At 45.2% G+C, this 24,632-nt stretch overlaps 1 protein-coding gene across 1 annotated transcript; it reads right to left on the minus strand.

Moving 5' to 3' along the window:
• Positions 1-3,215: 3,215 nt before the first annotated feature.
• Positions 3,216-24,346, minus strand: LOC139441964 (cell division control protein 42 homolog). The gene is made up of 3 exons (XM_071222709.1): positions 24,156-24,346; positions 12,143-12,201; positions 3,216-6,433 (listed from the first exon to the last, which is right to left on the minus strand). The coding sequence occupies exons 1-3, from the start codon at positions 24,286-24,288 to the stop codon at positions 6,032-6,034; spliced, it is 594 nt and encodes a 197-aa protein (XP_071078810.1). The 5' UTR covers positions 24,289-24,346; the 3' UTR covers positions 3,216-6,031.
• Between the last annotated feature and the right edge of the window lie 286 nt (positions 24,347-24,632).

The raw sequence follows: 24,632 nt of genomic DNA on the forward strand, positions 1-24,632 counted from the left end.
ACGGTGACAAGCATGGGGTACCGGGGACCTATTCTGCCCGTGACTCCCCACGGTGACAAGCATGGGGTACCGGGGACCTATTCTGCCCGTGACTCCCCACGGTGACAAGCATGGGGTACCGGGGACCTATTCTGCCCGTGACTCACTACGGGGAGTCAAGCATGGGGTACCGGGGACCTATTCTGCCCGTGACTCCCCACGGTAAGACAAGCATGGGGTACCGGGGATCTATTCTGCCCGTGACTCACCACGGTAAGACAAGCATGGGGTACCGGGGACCTATTCTGCCCGTGACTCACTACGGTGACAAGCATGGGGTACCGGGGATCTATTCTTCCCGTGACTCCCCATGGTAAGACAAGCATGGGGTACCGGGGACCTATTCTGCCCGTGACTCACTACGGGGAGTCAAGCATTGGGTACCGGGGATCTATTCTTCCCGTGACTCACCACGGTAAGACAAGCATGGGGTACCGGGGACCTATTCTGCCCGTGACTCACTACGGTGACAAGCATGGGGTACCGGGGATCTTTTCTTCCCGTGACTCCCCATGGTAAGACAAGCATGGGGTACCGGGGACCTATTCTGCCCGTGACTCACTACGGGGAGTCAAGCATGTGGTACCGGGGATCTATTCTGCCCGTGACTCCCCACGGTGACAAGCATGGGGTACCGGGGACCTATTCTGCCCGTGACTCCCCAATGGTGACAAGCATGGGGTACCGGGGACCTATTCTGCCCGTGACTCCCCAATGGTGACAAGCATGGGGTACCGGGGACCTATTCTGCCCGTGACTCCCCGTGGTGTGAATGGGATCAGTGTAACATAAGGAGTAAGACGTCAAAACAAATGAACGGAAAGTGTCTTATTTGAGTGTGTTTTATTGTCTGTATAAAATAGTTGATTATGACAACGACGTGATACAGTAGATGTATGTTCACAGATCAACATATTGGAGAGAGAACGATCTAAGCAGGTGTACGTCAGCGTGTCTTCAGCCGTTACATTATCAATGTCTTTCTGAAGGATAAGAAGCACGTAACAGAAACACGAATCACCGGCCATGACAATGTGCCCCCAGACATTTGCTCCCTGTACTGTTGCTGGGTGGCTGGGTGGATGTGCTGACATGCTGGCGTCCCCCACACCACCTGCAGCGTCACGTCTGGTGACGTCATTACCTGAATACCTGGAGTATGCATAGTGCTGCAAGTACGAACTAGTATTCACTATGAAAAACAAATACTCATTTCAATCGAGATGATATTTGGGGCACCGGGTAATATACAAATAGTACATCAACGTTTCTGGGAGATTCTGACTTATTGCTTCAAATATCACCTTGGGTATAACGCTAAAATAAAACTACAGAACAATCGGCTTTGAGTTCTTCATAAAGCGTATCGATGTTTGGAATATATCATCAATCGTTTTGGGACAGTTGGTAACTTCAGTATGACAGTATTTCTTCTAAAGAAGTTTCCGTATGTTGCACGGATTTCGACAGAGACACTCATCAGAATATTATCCATACACTGCATGGTCGGCAGCATGGCGCGAGCCCCGGGTACATGAGTATTGATCTGGAGTACCACCGCGTCTAGATCTAACCTAGACTTACACAAGTCTCTAAGGCAATAATTATTAGTTTAAATCATAATTTCTTAACAGTAAATAATAAGAACAAGTTGTCCCTATAAGAGACTAGAGTCCTGTACAGTCCAAAAATCTAGACTTAGAATTACTACACATCCATGGACCCTTCTTTCAGTACAGCATTGGAGCAAGGCTAGATCTCACCCTGCACCCGTGGGAACGTACAGCCTCCTACACAGGATCACAATGTACTATACTAGCGGAAAGAAGTAACTGCATGTGTCCATAGTCACCCAAACGCGATATTTATTATAAAACCACGCAACTTTCAAACACATGCACTGGTGTTAAATTGGGTTTCGAGAATTTCTTGTTTCTTATTCTAAACCCTAAACAGGTTTCTTGTGTTGTTAGTCAGCGGATTGACAAATCGAAATGAATGAAATCATAACTATTAGTTCTCTTCAGTTATTATGAACTATATAACTATCAGTTACTTTTGCCCGCTAAAGAAAAATATATTCACCAACATCGCCAGTACTCCCAGGGACCGTCTATAGCACCCTCTATGGGACTCAAAACATCACCTCGATATAGGAGGATTGGGCTATACGAATAACAACGCGAATAGCCACGACTCGGAGATAAAAACGATGCACGTATTACGATAGAGGCGACATTTCCGGTGATGACTCTTCTGTACCATTGTACAACGCAACTGCTGGCGACGTTTTCCGCCATGTCGCTTATAGGCAGATGGCAGTGGGCGAGTGCACTCTATACTATGTATTCACGAGGCCAGACTAGAACATATACACAATGAAAGACAACAGCGACATCTACAACTGTAACAGACACAGACTTGTAAAATGTATTGCCAAGCGACATTTTCTAACAAAATGAACATCCATTAATTTGATTAATATGATCTGAAATATCACAGAGACAATGGCATTATAACAATAGAATGGACAGAAGATTGTGTCTCTAGTTAAACCTCTTGCGTAGTCTGAGCATAATGTACACTATATACATACTGTATCTATTCCGTCATTGTACATACCAGTACAATAAACTTTTCGAAAAGTGATGTGTTGAGTGAGTGAGTGTGAGTGAGTTGGGTTTAACGCCGCTTTTAACAGTATTCCAGTTATATCATGGCGTGTCAGCTTAATGTGGGAGGAAAGCCCGAAGTGATGCAGGTCTCGGACGTTTACCACTTCGGTGAAACCCACGAGCACGGGTATGGTGCTGACAAACCTAGAAACATAATCGGGGCGAACCGGGATTCGAACCCACAAACATAGGTTTCTGGCGTGCTCAAGGGACGAAAGTCTGCGTAGCGAATCGCAGCTCCTTAGACGACTGGGCCACCCGTGCCCCCTGGTGTGTTGAGGCAGCACACGTGCATCTGGGATTAGGATTGACCTCGAAATGTTTCCTCCTTAATCCCATGTAGATCGCTATCATCATCTCGCAGACGCAGCTATCTCGGGTACACCGACGTTTCAGTTTCATGCAATCAGCTTAAACTTCCCAGTGTACAGGAAACTGAGAAAAACAAATTCCGCAAAGAAAAATGCCTTTCATAGCACGAGTTGATAGTCCCATAGCCTAGAGGGAATTATCTCCACACGGTCACGTTGCTTTAAGTACTGAGCATTGTCCTCGACTTTTAATGTACCACTTTGGTGAAACCCACGAGCACGGATATGGAACCAATAAACCCAGAATCATAATCAAGGTAAACATGGGATTCGAACCTACGACCGTGTAATTACCGTCAACACCGCCCTCGGAAAACCTGGGTAACACTGATCTGATAAACCGGTTTGGCTTATACAAGGCCAAAGTGACAGCGGATGGTTTGCGGGATCAATGGAAATTGTAAATATTTTGCCATCGTTTAATAAAAAAGCACGGTGTTCTAGTAGTGCAAAGGTTGTCTCATGCATACTGCTCAAAAGAAGTAAAAGGTCACCCGATTCTTTCATTTTATAGTTAATCTGTCACGGTATGGTAATATGAAAGAATCGGGTGACCTTTTACTTCGTTTGAGTATTAAAGAAGTTTCATGCCTTCAAAATGTTTACGGTAGAATAAGATCTGATCAAATATTTCGAGTTCTGGTTATACCATATTGTCTCTGTGTATTAATCTTTGGCACTGTCAAGGATGTGGTCCATAACTAATTCTGTCAGCAGAGTGCCAGGCTCCACGCCATTGATAACCCATATTTCTATTGTCAAATCATTAAAACACAAAGTATATCGTTCAGCAGTTGCCTGCAAACGAGTGAGTGAGTTGGGTTTTACGCCGTTTTGAACAGTATTCCAGTTATATCACGGCGTGTCAGCTTAATGTTGGAGGAAAGTTCGAAGTTTGATGCTGACAAACCTAGAAACATAATCGATTCAAAACCACAAGGGACGCAACTCTACAAACATGAACGAGTCCATTATAATGTTATAGGTAACACAGGTATATTCTCTCCAACAGGAATATAGGCAAAAATGTGTTTCCAAGGAAGAAATGCTATCATACATAATATCATATACATTATCGATTACATAAAATTCATTGGAGTAAGAAATTTTTAAAAAAGGTAGAAAACATGCAAAACAATACTTAGGCATCAGCTCTCAGTGGAGGGGTGGTAATACATGGTGAAGAAAAACATCAACAATGCAAGTTAGGCGTAAGACACTTGTTTGCGTACTCATATGCGTATGTCCGTGTGCGTTCTGCTTGTGCGTATTGCGTATGCGTTGTTTCAAAACATATTACATACGAGCTATGCCTATGCTTCGGTAACGAATACGTCAAATTCACGCGCACAGCTGACTCCTCCTAAGGATTTCCGTTCGCGTGTACGTACGCGTATGCGTCAAAATTGGCTCCGGGAGCGAATTCAATCGTGTACGCATTCGTAGACACGCACACACAATACGCGAACGGAAATGAACGTGTTTACCCAGCATTATTTATACCAAATCGATTTTTTTCGGATACGGATAAAGTACACGCAAATACGCAAACGCAAACGCAAACTAGGGTGTTTCAGGCTTTAAAAGTTGGTAACAAGTTACATTAAAATCAAGCTTTGGTCCAATGACATGAAACCCACACTGAATCACATTGAAAACGCATATACGATTTTTTTGTAAATGTTTTACAAAATGACCACAAAAGTCAAATGAAGTTGTTCTGTGTATTTAGGCGTGAGATAATCAAACAAAGCGGGGTCATTTTGTCACAGTCATCATTCTCGGTCATGCGAGTAAATATTTACTGCAAAAATCGGTTTCTTGTCGGGGTTAAAAGTTGATTATACGTTTTCAATGTGTGCCAATAAGTACATAAACCCAACCATCCGGGTACTTTCGACAGAGCGATAGTGTACGTCCATGACGTTGGTACTCCAACGTTACGATGTCGGAAGTTACGATCGCTTCATGGAAGCGAGCCCGTCTCTGACACGGGTGAAGAATACTGATGAGCGTTGATGGCAACTTTATTATAATAACTTTGTAATATGTCCGTTCCACGCTTTAATATTTGGGTCCGATACACTGGCTGGGCGATTCCGCGGTCATTACTGGCAGTAGAGATTTGACATTTTGAAATCCACGAGACTGTTGATTATTTACATTCTCGTTCATCAGTTCATTACACTGTTGCCAAGCAACGGGAAAAGCTTTCATATCTGTTGTCCCATCAGTGTGTGTTTGTGAAACGGTGTTATGAAGCTCTTTATCTTAATTCTGACGTAATATTATTCCATTATTTTACAACAATATTATTCCATAATCACCCAGTTCTTGACATGACTCGTCGAATGAATCAGTATGACACGTTGTATGAATCAGTATGACACGTCGTATGAATCAGTATGACACGTCGTATGAATCAGTATGACACGTCGTATGAATCAGTATGACCACACGTATGTGAGGTACTCCGCTAGACTTCACACTCGCCGTGTAGCTGTCTTTGATATTTCCGAATGTCTTTCTGTTCACATTTGATACTCCTGTTGTCCTCGTGATGCCCTTTTTGATGCCATTCAGAAACAACCAGGTCCAATGGCCCTGCACTCAAATACCCTACTGCTTCCAACTGTGCCAGGCGTCATGGTCTAACCTGGTGGCACTGCTTCCATCAACAGGCTCCATTCCTCAACACAGACAGCCCGCGCACCTGCACGCACCTGCGAGCACACACAGCCTCGGGTATATCCCCAACATCATCTGATCACTCTATCACAGGGTTACTGGCATATATCCTCACTCTATGGACTGGTTCTGATCAGCCGTCCGCTTCCGCAACAATCCAGCCATCGACTGTAAGGCAAGGACGGGGTTTCTTCTATAGTTTTATCAAATATATATTTTGCACAGAGATGGTCCCAAACCTGGCCTAGTGTCACGTGATCACAATATGATGCACTTCCGTTTCACGAGTCTCTTGGGTTGCACTTTAGGTTCAAGGACGGCAATGATAGCTTCATCAAACACGTCCTTCAAACCTTTCTTAGTCAGAGCTGAGCATTCCACATAGGAGTTGCCCCCGAGTTTGTCACACACTCTCTCCGCCTCCTCAACTGTCACCGGCTTCTGTTTCCTCTTCTGGAGCTTCTGCCTCGTGGGTTCATCCTCCCTCAAGTCTACCTGGGTTCCCACGAGTAGAAATGGCGTCTTGGGGCTGTTATGGCGGATCTCGGGAATCCATTTGTATTCCAAGTTCTTCAGGGAATCGGGCTTGACGACCGAGAAGGCAACCAGAAAGACACTGGTTTCTGTGTAGGACAACATCCTGAGGCTTGTGTACTCCTCCTACAACACAGATAAAACACATGTCAGACCATCCTACAACACAGACAAAACACATGTCAGACCATCCTACAACACAGACAAAACACATGTCGGACCATCCTACAACACAGATAAAACACATGTCAGACCATCCATGTTTTTTATAAAGGTGCTCACGTGATTTGATCCATTTCTGGATGTAAGACCCATTTTATCATAATATAGATCTTGATTATTGATGAGATCGTCTTGACTGGGCGCCGCCATTTTGTTTGAAACAAATGCAAGTGATACGAGAGGTGGAATCTGATTGGTCCATAGGAGAGGTTTATAAGGGGTATAACTCGTAATAACCACTGGTGGCGCTACGATCGACCTCAGGAATTCCAGCTTAGTTCGGGAAGGGTGGAAACTGGACTTTTAAAGTCAGTTAACTCCCTTGCCTCGGGAAGATGATAAAAGACTGGCGTCCTCAAACTTTATCTAGACTTGCCTATTATAAGGATAGAATTACTATACACTCATGGACTTATCATTCAGTACAGCCTTGGAACAAGGCTAGGTATATCCTTATACACTGATATCTAGGGTAACACACACAGCATAGCGTTTTCTTCCTTGTTTAAGATGCAGTGAGTGAGTTTATTCTTATGCTTTGCGTCACATCGGCAGTACTTCCGCAAAATCGTGACGATATGGTGAGGTGAGATAAGTTGCCCGAGTATGGTGTTACATCGGGAATCGAACAGTGACGTTACGTGACCTGTCATGCTTGGTTCGTCTGTATTGTCCAGAGTTGGTATTTTACAGTCAGAAGAGTAACGCAAGCTTGAATTTGGGACACCACCAGGAGATCTTGGTACAGGCAAGGGACACAACTCTGCCTTGTGAGTCACAGCGACTCAGACCACTTGGCCACCCATACTCCCAGAACTGACGCAGGGACAAGCATATAATTATGTCACTCATAGTACATGTTTTGTTTTTCTCGAAAATATCCCAATCTGTGATCATTATACATCATATTTACAATTTGACCAAGGGTACAATTATTAACCATTAACCATTATTAATCCGGTAAACAAACAGATTCAGACATCAAACACTGTAAAGTAATCGCTCCTCCAATGAGTGAGTGAGTATGGTTTTACGCCGCTTTTAGCAATATTCCAGCAATACCACGGCGGAGAACACCCGAAATGGGCTTCACACATTGCACAAATGTCGGGAATCGAACCCGGGTCTCCGGCGTGACGAGCGAACGCTTTCACCACTAGGCTACCCGACTGCCCCATTGTTGTTCCAAACCAACCCCAGAGTAAATATAAAATATCAACGCCTGAGATTAACCAGTCTTGATTATCTGCCGAGACAGATTCCATTGGTCGTAAAAGGCAAAATAATGGTGAATGACTGACATGATAACTCCCCCACCCCCTCCCCTCTTTATTACAAAACACCGTGGTCTATATTAATCCTGATTATGTCACGGAAATATTTAGGGCTACATGGCCAATTATCCTGTTAAGTCAACAGCGGAAACAAAACCAAAACTGACAGTATTGGTAATGAGTCCGGTTTTTCATCGCTACTTAGCTATTGCTATAATTACGAATCAAATACATATAATATATATAATAAAGACACATACCGTCAAACTGTGTGGAGGACATAACAGACAGACAGACAGACACACATTGTATTTGTAGAAACTCCATGAGATCGACCGTATAATTCATAATACAATTTCGCCATTGAAAATAGAGAATGGTATCTATACACATTGTTGGGGTAAATAGATGTACAATGTAACACACAGGGATAATGAAAGTAATATTTTGGGATGTACAAATAACAATTCTTAACATATCTGATGGGAACGCCTCCGTGGTCGGTGGTTCGGAAGGTCGGTGGTTCGATCCCCGGCGCCGTCATACCAAATAGATGTTAAGAGATGGCGCGTGTTACCCTGCCTGGACGGGTCGGCTGAATCAGTATACACTGTGACTGAGTGGGGTATCCATTACAGCTACGGCATGGTATCTCAGCTAGCTAACACTATAATATCGAACACACACACACACACACACACACACACACACACACACACACACACACACACACACACAAACAAACAAACACAAACACACACACAGTATACATAAACGTACGTATATGCATGAACTTGTCAGAATATAAGAGCAAATTTATTTTAAACAGTAATAAATGATATGAACTTGATTGTATTATTTGAAGTTCAGGTACAAAGTTGACCGAAGACTCGACAATATGTTGGGACTAGTTCCATTTCCTTGTTGACGAAAACACACATTCAGGATGACCCTTGACCCAGGAAGTTGCCGATAACTTCCGGGTAACAAGCTCACGTCATGCGCATGTGATTGTCAGTAGCCAAGAAGATCTCATAATTGTTAAATGATCTGTTTCCTGCATGGTAAGCCTTTAGTTAGCGCTGGATCTTCCCGCGCAGTATTGTGTACCGTGTATCGTTTGTGAGAGTGAGTTGAACGTCGTTTTGAACAGTATTCCAGTAAATATTAGCCGGCAACTACTGAAGGAACATGGGCATGGTCAAACCAGATCATAATTTTGGTGAATCTGGCATTCAAACCAAGAGCTTGTAGAGCCTCGCCGTCAAGGGACACAACTCTGTAGCGAGGACGTGTCTGCAGATACACCTGGACAACCCAGCGAGCATCGTGTGTGCCACATCAGAAGCATGTCAATATGTATGAACAAGCACGAAATACTCTTATACCCACCAATATGACATGTCTGGTTGTGTGCACGGCAAAAAATATTGTACGGTTTACAAGATCTGCTCCGGGAACGAGCACTACAGTCAAATTTGTTGCAATGGAAACTCGAAAAACATTTTTTTTCGAAAATCAAAAATCAACTATCAAAAGGCACCAGTTCACCACTAGACCTATCTATGTGCTAAGTTTGGTTACGATAACTCTCATGGTTGTTTAGTTCTGCTCAGGAAACGAAACGTTACGGACGGGAAGACCATTCTTATATCTTCCTTCCACTTCGTGGCGGGGGATAACAACCCACACAGACACAGGCATGGAACACGGAATGAAAGCTCTAATGAATAGCACCATGCTGGAGAAGTATTTCAACCAGTCTACAAAACCAAACATTTCCAAAAACTTCAACGACCCCTGACCTTTTCGCTGTGTGATGTTTGTGAGTGACTGCTTCAGGTCAGCAAGATGTCCGCGGGATGCGGAGTCTGGTGTTCATCACTCCCTCACATACATTCTCCCTCTGACATGGCGGACTAATCAGAATATATACCATCAACCGCGTACATAAATACTAAAACCTGAATCGCCTTGAGGCTTGAAGTCAGGCCCGCGTCCTCAACTCGGCGTTTGTTAGATTTAAACTGTGACGTAATTGTGTACATAGCTAAATGAATGAGTAACTGTCTAGGAAAATATAGAGATGTACACGGACGTACATACATCTACGTACGTCTTTGAGATGTATAACAATTTACAGTGTTAGAGGTGAGGTGAAATGGGGTTTAACGTTGCGTCCAAGATTATTGCACTGATATAGCGACGTGCATGCACGTGTGTGTGTGTGTGGCTGCTTGTACTAGACCGGACTGATGCCGATTTATCGTGCTAGCTCACTGAGATACCATGCCGCAGTTTAACATGAATAACCCACTCAGACACAGTATACTGACTCCGAGCCGACCAGTCCTTGTTTTAGCCCCTTAATGCCGAGCGCCAGACAGGGTAACAACAAGTGCCATCTTTTAACGTCTTTTGGTATGACGCGGTCGGGGATCGAACCCCGGACCTTCCGCTCTCCGGGCGGACGCTCTACCACTAGACCACGGAGGCGGTCTACAGTGTTATAGACACATATAGATGTGCACAGTGTTAATAGATGTGAGTAGATATCTACTGACATGTATGACAGTGTCAATGGTTGGTTGGTTGGTTGGTTTGTTGTTTAACGCCGCACTCAGCAATATTCCAGCTATATGACGGCGGTCTGTAAATAATCGAGTCTGGACCAGACAATCCAGTGATTGATATCATGAGCATCGATCCACGCAATTGGGATCGATGACATGCATCAACCAAGTCAGCGAGCCTGACCACCCGATCCCGTTAGTCGCCTTTTACGACAAGCATAGTCACCTTTTACGGCAAGCATGGGTTGCTGAAGACCTATTCTACCCCGGAATCTTCACGGGTCGACAGTATCAATGGAAAAATAGACAAGAATAACAGTTTCAAGGGAAATATAGACCTGTTTAACAATGTTCGGGAGCCATGGACGCGTATGAAAGTGTATTTTTTTTATAGACACGTAATCCAACGTCCAGGGAGTATAGACATAGGATACTGTCCAGGGAAATACAGATTGGTATGACGACGTTCGGAGTTATAGACGTGTATAAACGCGTAGTGTCATACAGTTACTGAATACCGTACACGCGTCCGGGGAAATATAGACATGTATGACGCTGTCTAGGGAAAATAGCCAAGTTTATAGACACGGACGACCATGAAGATAGTTTTATAGATCTGTACGACAGTGTACTGAGCTGTATTGATGTGTTTTATTCAAACACGCAATGTCAACGGGCGCACATTGATAAGTGCACTACATCTCATCGCGAGCTCGCGGTGACGTCAGCGGATGGATATGACGGCTCGTAAACAGCGCAGAAATACCAGTGTTTATAAACACGCACTTTGAAACGCAACACGCGGTCTTCTAGCCCCCCATAGCTGTCTCGCGTGATCGTGATGGAATCTCTAAATATAAATACCTGATGAGTCTCGCTGATTGTGTATATGCACGACTCGCTGTCAATCTGCAGTGTACGAGGGACACTTATTCCACACGATTGTATTCGGATTGTATGGATATCCATGCTGATATCATTCTTAAGGACTTCCTATTTAATCTAATTGTGACACACGTTACATAGGAGGCGAGGTGAAATGGGGTTTAACGTTGTGTGTGTCTGTATGTACGTGTGTGTCTGTGTCCGCGTGCGCGCGCTAATGTCTGTTTTATTGTGCTAATTCACTGATATGCAATACCGCAGTTTAACCATACTCAGACACACAGTATACTGACTCCCGAGCCGACCAGTCCTTGTTTTAGCCCCTTAATGCCAGGCAGGTTAACAACAAGTACCATATTTTAACGCGACCTCAAGGCAGACGTTCCATCCACTAGGGGGCGGTGGTGTAACCTTGTGGTCAAAGCGTTCGCTCATCACGCAAGACCCAGGTTCCATGGGTAGTGTGTGAAGCCAATTTCTGGTGTCCCCCCCGCCGTGACGTTGCTTGAATATTGCTAAAAGCGGCGTAAAACGATACTCGCTCTCTCTCCACAAGACCACACACGTTACATTACTGCATTATACGTATGTGTTTTTACCTAAAATCTAGATATGGTACATTGATTAGATAAGCTAGCGATTTCCGCACTGAGGTAGTTTGTGATGCTATGTATGGTTATTCCAACTTGAAATGTAGCTGATAACGTTGGATAATTTTCCTTGTTCAAAACAGCGATGTGTCTGTCCAGTGCCCCATGTCGAGGTGAACATGACGGCGCCGTGTTACAGTGGTACGGGAATCAGGGCTCGAGGGAGCGTGAGCATCCCCTACAACAGTGGAGCGGTATCCCCGAGGGGAGGGGTTGTCTGTCGGTACGTACCTGCCCCGCCGTGTCGAACAGCCCCAGCTGGTAGGGTGTGTCCCTGATCGTGACGGTCACTGAAACACAATCAGAAAACTACAGTCACAGGGAGATAAATAAAGGAGGCATGACATTCCTATTATACAAATAGCATCGAAGGGCCCGTGGACATCCGGGGTGGAATAGGTCTTCAGCAACCCATGCCTGCCGTGAAAGGCGACTATGCTTGTCGTAAGAGGCTACTAACGGGACCTGGTGGTCAGGCTCGTTGACTTGGTTGATGCATGTCATCGTATCCCAACTGCGTGGATCGATGTTCATGATGTAAATAACTGGATTCTCTGGTCCAGACTCGATTATTTACAGATCCCCGTCATATAGCTAGAATATTGCTGAGTGCAATTTAAACAACAAACAAACAAACAACATCGAAATCTCCAAGTCTGACGTTTTGATTGATTGGTACAAGTGAATCACGTGCGTTCAAAGGGCTTTAAGTCATAAAAACTTGTCAAAACAGGTAAACGTGTAACAGGGTTGATCGGTAATGGGGAGGTGGGGTTTTAACTTATCTTTAAACTTAACTTCACCAACCACTCCACAATTGCACCAAACCGCCCTAGCTTCCGCCGAATCAACTTTTAGGATTTTCGTTGATGAGAAACAATTTGTGTTTTTGTGTGGCTTTCACAATGAAACTATTAGTCACTGCCCCCACCAGTATACAGTCGCCACTGCACCTAGATCGAGTTACATTGTGACAGTTGACAACACCGTGTACACACAATACAAGAGGCGACATGCACTAAGTCTAGGTTTACATCTCAATACAAGAGAAGGGGTCATTGAGGACGGCTGTTCTGCACAACTCGACCAAACACAAAACTGTTCCATGATGTCTAGCACGAGAAAATATGCGCACTACCAACTTAAGATTAGTACTCAGTAACAATGAGGTAATAAATTCGCATGTACATCTAGGGAAATATGAAAATTATAGCACATCCCGCGAGCATCCAATACCTTGTGTGTCATCAGTCGGTGAGTGAATCATGCTTAACTCCGCAGTCAGTTATAGTCTAGTTATATCACGACTGCTGTAAAAGTGGGTCGGACAAACAAATGGGTGATAGTATGAGCACCGAACAAAGCCATCAAAATACGCTAAGACAATCCTTTTAGCATGTAAGTTCGTTTGTTTGTTGTTTAGCGCCGCAATAAGCAAAATTCCAGCTATATGACGGCGGTCTGCAAATAATCAGTCAGGACCAGACAATCCAGTGATTAACATCTTGAGCATCGATCCTAGCAATTGGGATACGATGACATGCATCAGCGAGCCTGACCACCCGGTCCCGTTTGTCGCCTCTTACGACAAGCATGGGTTGCTGAAGACCTCTACTAACCCGGATTTACGATCGAGAAACACACCGCTTTTAAGTTCCCAGATGTGGGAGGAAAGCCCGAAGTGATGCAGGTCTTAGATGTTTACCACTTTGTTGAAACCCTCGAGCACTGGTATGGTGCTGACAAACCAAGAAACATAATCTGGGCGAACAGGGATTCGAACCCACAATCATAGGTTTCTGGCGTGCCCAAGAGCACTTGATCTTGATCCTGTAGATACACTGCATCAATCTGCTGACTATGTTCTGTCTACTTGACCTGGGCCTCGTTCCACATTGCGATCGTAGAACTACGACTGTCATAAGTCTATTTCAAAGAATGGACATACGATATCTTTGCGCTACGTTCGCTTTGTGGAACGGGGCCCGGGTGTAGCCGTCAGCTTGGCCCCGTCTCTAATATCGCAATAAGGCGCAAGTCGATGCGCATATGGAGCCGGGAACCAGCTTAGGTCAATACACAGGCACTAGGCTTTGTCTACTATACCTGATATAGCCGTACCGTTGCACTACTCTGCCGACTAGGTTCTATCTACCAGTACCGCTACAATACTCTGCGGACAGGTTCTATCTACCAGTACCGCTACACCACTCTGCGGACAGGTTCTGATGTATTAATTAACAGTGCCAGTGTATTGAGATAACTTCAAAGCGGAAGCTAGCGACGTGTGATTGATTGCGGCAACGTAATGGCTTGATTTGCTATAATTAGATATGAGCAGTTATAAATTGCACCTGGTGCGTTAACAACGTTGACAATGTGAAGCACGTTACTGGGAATGTTGCGGTTACAGTGATGCAGTGCATTCCCTTAGCGCTATGTAGCATGTCAACAAAACTTTCCACGTCGTTGTTGGGGGAGTTGGAGGACCATAGATATCCCCGCCCCTCACAAGCCCCACTGGGTATTGATTAGTTTGGTTGTTGTTTAACGCCGAACTCGGCAATATTCCAGCTGTATGACGGCGGACTGTAAATAAACGAGTCTGTACCAGACAATCCAGTGATTGATATCACACAATTGGGATACGATGACATGCATCAAGCAAGTCAGCTAGCCTGACCATCCGATCCCGTTAGCAAAGTCGTCTTTTACGGCAAGCATGGGATGCTGAAGACCAATTCTACCCTGGACCTTCACGGGTCGGTATTGATTAGTGCCGAGGCACGTCCGTGCAGGTGGTATTGAGTCTTTCCCTGCAAGTGGAGCAATCCGTGACGGGAGAGCTGCTCACAATTAACATGAAACATTGGCTTTTATCAAGCAACTAACTAAATGTTCTCAACTGTGAGTGTTTGTTTTCTTGGTGTTTAACGCCGCACTCTGCAATATTCCAGCAATATGATGGCAGTCAGTAATTATCGAGCCTGGACCAGACAATCCAGTGATGAACATCATGAGCATTCGTCATGCATCAACCATGTCAGCGAGCCTGACCTCCCGATCTCGTTAGTCGCCTCTCACGACAAGCATAGTCGCCTTTTACGGCAATCATGGGTTGCTGAAGATCAATTCTACTCCGGATCTTCACTGGTCTCCACTGTGAGTGAGTGAACTGAATGAGGGAGCGATGGAACTGTATTTCATGTCTGTTGATAAGACCCGGTGCACTCAAATCAGTCGTGATGGCCACACTCACTACACTAGAATGCGGATGGTTATGTAGCGCGATGACTATCTTTAGTCTGTGTTAAAGTATGGGAGTAACTACAGTCGGAGCTAAGATTGCATTTGGTGTCTACTGGCCTGAGTGCCTGGACCTTCACTGTGGCACCCGACACCACTGCTCCATCTCCGCTACACGGAACGAACCATCTCAAGTCACACCACTCGTACATGTCATGTGCATTCGTGTACACACCAGTATCTACTCATACTATTGCGTTTATGTCCAGTTTTTGTTAAATTCAAACAATATGTAGCCGGTCAAGCCACCCTACCCTTCTTCTTCCCTAGACTCACAATCACAGAATGCCATATATTTATGATCTTTGGCACAGAGTTACGAAAACTGCCAGAACAGTCGAGTCTGTGATTTTCCGCAGATGGCGCTGTACCTCCTATCGGAAGTATCGCCTGTTGCAACAACAAGCAACGCAACTCAAACAACATCATCAGCTCCAACAACATTTCATCTGCGGCTTCCTCTAGAACGAATATATCGTCGGCTACAAAGTGAACACCGCCTAGCTACAACAGTATAGTGATCGTCTGCTGGATCAACTCTAAGAACCATGTTATGACATCGGTTTATTCCATATTCTGCTATATACGACCAGTCGTCTGTAATACGTATTGTTATCGTCTGCTTTGAGGCCATCAATCGTCTGCTTCCAGCAGATCTATCATTAACTCTCGCTATGTTGTTTTAGACGCGCTACGGGACTGCCAGTTCCCTGTGGGCGATCTGTGACGACCGGAGTGACAGTTTCCTGACAGATTCTGCTCAGTAAATACCCCTAAACGTCGACATAATATTTGATAATGAAACAGCGGCTAATCCCCACAGAACATATTTAATAGGCGACACAAAACAATTAGCGCGGCAGCGAGGAACTGGGTCAGTGCGAACTGGAGAGGAAACTACTATTGGGCCAGAAATGCTACATCGTATTTGCAGCGTTCCCAAATACAGTGTATAACGGACGATAGGGCCTAACGTAGACGGCGATGATAATGTATTAAACGGTGTGCACACAACCCATTAATACGATGTGTATTCTGACGGCGTTGCGTTTGCTCAGAGACCGAGATAGCAGTCGATAGCGAGATGGAAATATACTGCATGTAAATCATCTAAATCAGTCTCAATTCATGTGTCAACATAAATTCCTCTCGAGTCAGTTTAGTAGACGAGTAGAACGCCTGTCATCTGTTTCAATCCACTTGCTATAAGAACAGGTTTAGTTAAAGTTCATTTGTATTTTAACCTATGTGCTTCTGCTCGTATATCATTCAGAAACTATGTTTTATTCCAAAATACGTGTCGGATTTCTGCTTGCGGAGAACAACAGACCCAAGTGAAGTCGCTCTCAGCAAAATATTTAGAGTGGAGCACACGATCCATGGGGTTCACACGTTGTGCCTACCTCAGGAATTAAACCCGGGTTATCATGTGACCAGCGACCACGTTCACCACTGTGCCACACAACCCACCCTATTGGGTTTACGCTGTGGTCAGTAGTATCACCGTGTTGTCATGGCGTCCAGCATCAGTTTCATCTTAATCACGTAGAGAAGCAGCATCTCGACAGAGTCTGATGCATACGTTTTGTGCTCGACAAATGTACACAATAAATATCATAGGCAGAGGTGGCGCCCGGAGAGTGAGTGAGTGAGTGAGTATGGTTTTACGCCGCCTTTAGCAATATTCCAGCAATATCACGGCGGGTGACACCAGAGCGCCCGGAGAGACCCGCGATGCTCTTTACCAAATGAGTGACTGTTGTTTTACTTGTTTGTTTGTTTGTTTGTTTCTTTCTTTTTTGGTTGGTTGGTTGGTTGGTTGGGTGTTGGTGGGTGTTTAACGCCGCACTCTTCAATATTCCAGCTACATGACGGCGGTCTGTGTAAATAATCGACTTTGGACCAGACAATCCAGCGACTGACATCATGAGCATAGACCTAGGCCAAATGGGATAAAATGGGATAAAATGACATGTATCAACCAAGTCAGCGAGGCTGACCACCCGATCCTTTAGTCGCCCCTTGCGACAAGCATGAGTTGCAGAAGGCCTATTCTACCCCGGATCTTCACGGGCCCTGTTGTTTTACATCTCAGTCAGCAATATTCCATCTTAAGGGCAGGGGCCAGTTAATACACCACGATCTACGCCCTCGGGACACGATAATAATCAGCTAGATAGATAATATTTATTGCAGAGACATTCCATAACGTGACAGATGCAATTTTTAAAATGACAAAACATTATGATCACACTGTGTAGCTATAATGCCCTTACGACAAGACGATACGGGGATGTAGTCTGTCTACAGGTTCTCGGAACTAAGCATGCCGTCGATAGTTCTATTGTCCGCCTGTAGGCTATCGAGTGTATTTTTCTGAACCCCAGTGTTTCCGGACTGAAGTGATTGTTTGTGGGGGCACCAGCAGCCGTGAAGTAGATGACGACACCGGTGGTGTAACCGAGCCATGGTGATGGCATCCACCACGTCCGACAGCACTCGCGTCAATCAGAGGTGCATCCTTCCTGTCTGCCTTGGGCGACCGAGCCAGCGGCACATCGTACATGTCCTCAAAACACCGCTAGGTCGGTACGTACGTGCCCTGAACACGCCGGTAGGTCGGCACGTACGTGCCCTGAACACGCCGGTAGGTCGGCACGTACATGCCCTGAACACGCCGGTAGGTCGGCACGTACATGCCCTGAACACGCCGGTAGGTCGGTACGTACATGCCTAAACACGCCTCGGCACGTACACGTCCTGAACACGCCGGTAGATCGGTACGTGCCCTGAACACGCCGGTAGGTCGGCACGTACATGCCCTGAACACGCCGGTAGATCGGTACGTGCCCTGAACACGCCGGTAGGTCGATACGTACATGCCCTAAACACACCGGTAGGTCGGCACGTATACATGCCCTGAACACACCTGTAGATCGGTACGTGCGCTGAACACGCCGGTAGGTCGGCACGTACATGCCCTGAACACGCCGGTAAGTCGGTACGTACGTGCGCTGAATACGTCCGCATGGTGGATGAACACTCTTCTCTTTCGCCAGTGACAATATACTTAAACATAGTTTATTCAACTTCAATTTCATGATGTTCCCGAAGAAACGGGGAGGTCGGGTGGCCTAGTGGGTAAAGTGTTTGCTCGTCACACCGACAGAACACTCAGGTCTCATTCCCCATATGGGTACAGCGTTCTGATCTCATTTGTGCCCCGTCACACCGCTGAAGTGATGTTCAAAGCGGCGCATCACTCTCTCCTTCACTCTTGGAAGTAGATGCGGTCGCGCCGACTCTCACAGCCACGTCAGTGGTGTGGTATCACGGTGATGTTGCACTTGTGACCACGTCGCCTCCAGCTGACCGCGTCACGCCTGGTGGTGACAGTAAGAGGCAGGAAAACAACTCTTGGCTATTTGTCACAACCGGACAGCCGGACCCACTCAGATCATAATGACCATTCTGTTAAGCACACAGGGTTTAACGCGGCGTTCTCCCGCGCCCGGGTCTCAGGGTCAATGCAAAAGGATCCGCCATTAACGCCTATGTGGAGAGAGGTCACCCCGGGATGTTATTAATGGATGCTGAAAGTGAATTGAATTAATAATTCCTTTCATCACTCACATGTTGTTTCACAGCGGATAATTGGCGACCGAATTTTGATAACAAAACATGACACGCATCCTCATCCTCTCTGGAGGTGTCGTGAGGTATACGACCAGTTTATCAGCTCCTTAATACTGCCAGTCCTATTTCACCACGATGTTTCAGAACAGTACAAAACCAAAACAATCACGGAAACTGGTGACTGCGAATTATGAATCAACATGCGTCCAGTTAAAGCAAACAGGCTTAGTTTGTCATGTAGTTCGGTGTTGAATGTTTACACTGTAAACAAATCATGAACATGAACTACCAACCGAGAGGCTATAAAAGTGTAGACGTCAGTGTAATACTCCATTTCAACACTAAACACCCCAAAAAACTCTCAGCAATCGGCAAGTAGTCCAAAACAGCTCTTCCTCCGTATAAGTGTGTTAGTGCCAGTAGTATACGTGGTCGACAGGTGCCCGTTTGATATGTACCTGTCAGTCGTGACACAACTCTTCAAGTTGATTGACAGGTACGTAAAGTGAAGTACAAGTCGTCGATGTCGTAACAGGTCAAACATCAAACGGCTACTTGTCATGACACTTCGCATCTGGGGAGAAAAGTACAGTACCAACGCAAAGAGGCTACACATCTTCGGTGTAATGAACAACCCCGATCTGACAGGTGCCTGTCAAGTCTGATCCAAACACTGTAATATACAGCTTGACAAGTGTAATGTACAACCAGGGCTATGATATCAGCGCACTACAGCCAGCATAAATCACCGCCGAAGACGATAGGTTATGGTTCAAAATTAAGTTAGCAGCCCTAAAACCTCCCCCTGCCTCACCTTTTCGGACATACCCTTTTCGACCAATCACTAAATGGCCTGGCGGGCCCGTGCGGGAAATACGCATATAAAGCGCACTCTAAATTCCCAATTTAAGTATGTATGTAAGATGGGTTATCCAAACTGAACAGACCCGTGAAGATTCCGGGGTAGAATAGGTCTTCAGCAACCCATACTTGCCGTAAAAGGTGACCCTGCTTGTCGTAAAAGGCGACTAACGGGATCGGGTGGCCAGGCTCGTTGACTTGGTTGATACATGCCATCGATCCCAATTGCGTTGATAGATGCTCATGATATCAATCACTGGATTGTCTGGTCCAGACTCGATTATTTACAGACCGCCGTCATATAGCTGGAATATTGCTGAGTGCGGCGTTAAACAACAAACCAACCAACCAAACTGAACATAGATAGACCCGTCAAACGCACCTGCGTCGTCATGTCACTAGGGTTCCGGTGTAGACTCTGTCTACCGCCGCTGACAGATAAATTCAGTCGTATTTACACGACCTATTCTGCTCTTGGCCAGTTGGGGCGATCAGCTGACATGTGTCACAGTATAATGGTAATGCACATTTCAAATGTCACAGGGGAGAATTGACATGCCCGTCACTTCAGTGATTGCTATTCTGGGTTAAACGAGCCTATGCTATACACGTTCCTAGATACGCTATAATCTCTGTGTTGAACTTCAGTCGTATATACTATCATACATTATTCACATTGAACATGTATTGCTTGAATGCTGTTGTAAAGGAAAACAAAGGCTTTAAAATTACTACTCGTTATTGAGAATAAAGATACAAATTAATTTCAAACTGGCAAGATTCAAATATAATTTCAATATCCATCCCCTCCGTCCATTTCTCTTGCTGATGTTGCGGGAATGTTACTAAAAGCGTCGTAAAACCATATTCACTCACTCATTCATAGTGTATCCAACACATTTTAACCAACATCGAAATTCCACAAGTGAGACAGCAAAATGGCGTATGTCCCATTGAGCCACCGACGTGTACCCCCTTCCGCCCCCCTGATGATATAGTCAATAACATCTGTTCTCACACTACATGTCTCTCCTCTGAAAAAACGTAAATTCTCATGTTGATTTCTGCCCTTGCTTTTTATAATCTAGAATGGTTTAGTTTCATAAAATACATGTATTCCACAAACATGACGAAGAACTACCCCCCTCCCCAAAACAGGCTGGTCCTCTCCCTCCCTCGTCTCGTCACAGCAGGTCGGGGGGGGGGGGGGGGGGGGGGGGCTGTGCAGCGCCTGTGTGCTGCTGACATTCGTGTTCCAGACACATGCTTCTCGACTCCATTCCGCTCGTCTCAGACGACGCTTTGCACAACGAACCACAGGACTTGCCACGGTTTTGGAGACTTTCAACAACTTTTTTATGTTTACTTTAAAGGCAAATATTTTATCCCCGATGTGTATGCTAGTGGTTGTTTGTTTACGATCGTTCCGACGAAATAAGTAAGATGCTGTCTATACCACATCTCACAATGTAGGTCACCGATCATTCGGGAATGAAAGTGGGAGTTGACGCGCGTTCCTGAAGCTTCGTGATAATTAACGGCCCTACACGCGTGGAGGTAGACGCACTCGGACTAAGTAGATCATTGCACGAGTCGGTGATTGAGTACAGTGTAACGCCGCAGTGTGCAATATTCCAGCTATATGATGGCGGCCAGTCTATAATGGACACAATGCTGTCGGGGTACGAAGACACGCTTACAACCCGGTCACAGAGTCTGACCGCATGGTCCAATGTAATCGCCAGTTAAATACTGTCTCCAACCCGAGTCCCACCGGCTAGACTTGCACAAGTCTCTAAGGCAATAATTATTACTTTAAATCATAATTCTAGATTATGCAAATAATAACAGGTTGTCCCTATAAGGGACTGGAGTTCTTACTGTCCACATATATAGATTTGCCTATTAGGTTTGTTTGTTGTTTAACGCCGCACTCAGCAATATTCCAGCTCTATGACGGCGGTGCCTATTAGGAGGATATTATTACTACACATCCATGGACTTTTCTTTCAGTACAGCCTTGGAGCAAGGCTAGCCAACGGGTTAAATGTAAGCATGGCTAAGGACTCCAAACGTGTCCATGGGCTATACTCATATTGTACAACACAGGCTATACTCATTATTCCACGTTGGCTATACCCATTCTACCATACCTACATTGGGGAACTGAATACATATCACACATTTGGATATCCAGCATGGGCTGACTGACGGTAGACCTCACAAGCATTGGCCCGACCAACAATGGAAACGACAGGATCCACGTCTTCTTATTTAGGATAACAGAAGTAACACATTCCTCAATCATTGCTATGGAATCAAGATTTACCAACTCTTCGTCCCGCGATGAACAACTGAAACAGCGGGAACCACGCTTGTCATGGTGATGGTTACAGGCCGATATAGCTGTGTGGCATGAACTAGATTGCACTGCCTTCTAATCAATCAAATTTACGCATGTTACTTTTGACATGTTACCAGGAATCGATAGATATAAAACGTGTAATGTCTACGCAACGATTTTACACCAGCCAGGCAGCTTCTTTGATTAGCATACTTTGCCAATCTGTAGGTGCTGTATGTTCTAGTGGCTGCCTTGAACAATGCACCTTAGTAGCTAATACAAACACCGGACCCTCCTTAGCATCCCCAGCTCAGAGATTGACAAATTACACAAGAACACGTCGACATTGCTCTAAAGAGGCGTCCTAGTTGAGGGTCAGATAGTTAATGGATTTCCCACACCGCCCGGAATAACCAGCAAACAGTCGTCTGCTTGTACACACTGTGTCGTCTGCTGAGAAAACACTGCTAACTGTCGTCTGCTGAGCACATTGTTAAATATTATCTGCCGGAACCAACAAGTTTGCATGTGCAGCAGGACCTGTCCGACCATCGCATCATGATACACGACTGGCCCCAGAAGGAATCAGAATCTCACACAAAAGTCTCTCTATCACGTTTATGTATCCGCTCCAGTAGGAGTGATGTTAATTTACTCGTTGGAGTTTATAGTAACATCCTTAAGGAAAGAAAAGATTTTTCGAAATAAGCATCTCCTGTTTCAGGAAACCGAGGATTAAGCAATTTTGTGTCATGTTTCTGTGCATCGCTGATAAGTTCTCCTGGGAAATCATCGGAGGCGGTTGCAGCAAAAACAGCTGGTAGTTTTGTTGACATGTCCGTTTCTGGGGTTGTTCACGACCACTGTCGTCTGCTCTTTCTACAGGATACCACCGTATATTATTGCCCAGGGGTTGTCCGTTTCTCACGACAGCGGCTTCTGACGTCTGACAATGACAGAGACAGAGGCTAGTGTCATGGTAGTGTCAGAAGACGGACTGTCGTTTGTGTATGAAAGGGGACGGAGTCAAGTATATCGTCTGTTGAATCTTTGTTCACCGAACCATGTAATTGGGTCATGCAGACGTATGCAAACCACTCCACACTCACTCACTGTTGACAAATATTTGTGTACTCGCACACCGGGAACCAACTGTGATGGCGAGTTACCCGGACGTGAGCTGGAGGCTTATCCCTGTGGTACAGGTGTGTCAGGATGTCATACGAAGGGACAGAGACATATCTGACACATTCGTCACGGAAACTCATCTCGATTGTTTAGTTTCCGACATAATTATTCATTTTTCTAACTGCACGCACACAGTACAGTCGAGCAATGTGTTTACAAATTAGAAAAGAATATCATTGAAAGAAAATCTGTAACATTCACTATAAATCTAACTGGATTATACATGTTGACCAAACCAGTACAGGCGATCACTGTAATGTTTACAATTTCAACAGGATTTACCATTAAAAAAACGAGAAAATCAATTCACTCTTAACTCGATTATACAGCTTGTTGACAAACCATTTGTCTAGCGTTATCTACACGTGTCAGATTGACTGAGGAGCCACTGATAGTGTCGTCTGCTCAATGGAATTCGAGGCATAACTACCAAATAGGTCAATAATTGACAGCGAACGTGGTGGTGTGATTACCGACAGTTTATAACACACGAGGCTGTTGGTAGCTCCACTGGCTGCAACAAAACTGTTGATTTCACCACCATATATATTCCCACCGCCAACTCATAGAGATTAATGTGTTGTCGAGACTACTAACTGCCACGTTCATTCACTGTCACTGCCTCCCAACAAAGGATACCGTTATCTACATTAAATATTAAAATATCTATTCAAAACCTTCCTTGGAACCCCGCTCAAGAACAAGCACTGCCTGGGGTGAACCTGATACATCTGTACATCGTATTCCGATGTTGTCGGTGTTGTTCTTTATAGAAAGTATGTTATGTTCATTCTAAGAACTGGTTATATAACACCGTACGACCCTACCAGGAAGAGGGGTCAGAAATCCCCCCACGGTAACCCCTAACGCGGTGACCTAGGCAGGTGTAAAACACCTGACGATTCCTACCTGCATAGTTGTCGAACACTGTGGGTATATACTCCGTGGGGAACTTGTTGGTCGCGTAGCTCATCAACATGCACGTCTTGCCGACAGCACCGTCGCCAACCACCACACACTTGATAAAATTAGGCTCCGCCATTGCAAACAGTTGCCTCGCTCCGAAGCGAGCAGCTTTCGTCTCCCTTCGTATTGCAGAGCACTTGTCGGTGGCGCTCCGCTACATGACGTCATCCGCAGCCAATCGCATACAAAGTAGGCTATATTTAGAAATGGATTGCCAGCCGTGATTCACCTGGGATGGGACAATTTCTCCATTTCCCGGGTAGCCTTTTGTGATGTAGAATAATAGTGCTTCTAAATATTAACTGTTTTAATGAGATAAGTCTAACAATATGAATATGAAAAAGATGTGTATCAAGCTCTATACACTAACAAGCGACTATTGTATCTGGGTGTCGATCTTCTCTTCACAGTAGTTGCCTT

Source organism: Haliotis cracherodii, unplaced genomic scaffold (assembly GCF_022045235.1).
Source record: "Haliotis cracherodii isolate W230 unplaced genomic scaffold, xgHalCrac1.p SCAF_5, whole genome shotgun sequence".
Classification (NCBI taxonomy): domain Eukaryota; kingdom Metazoa; phylum Mollusca; class Gastropoda; order Lepetellida; family Haliotidae; genus Haliotis; species Haliotis cracherodii.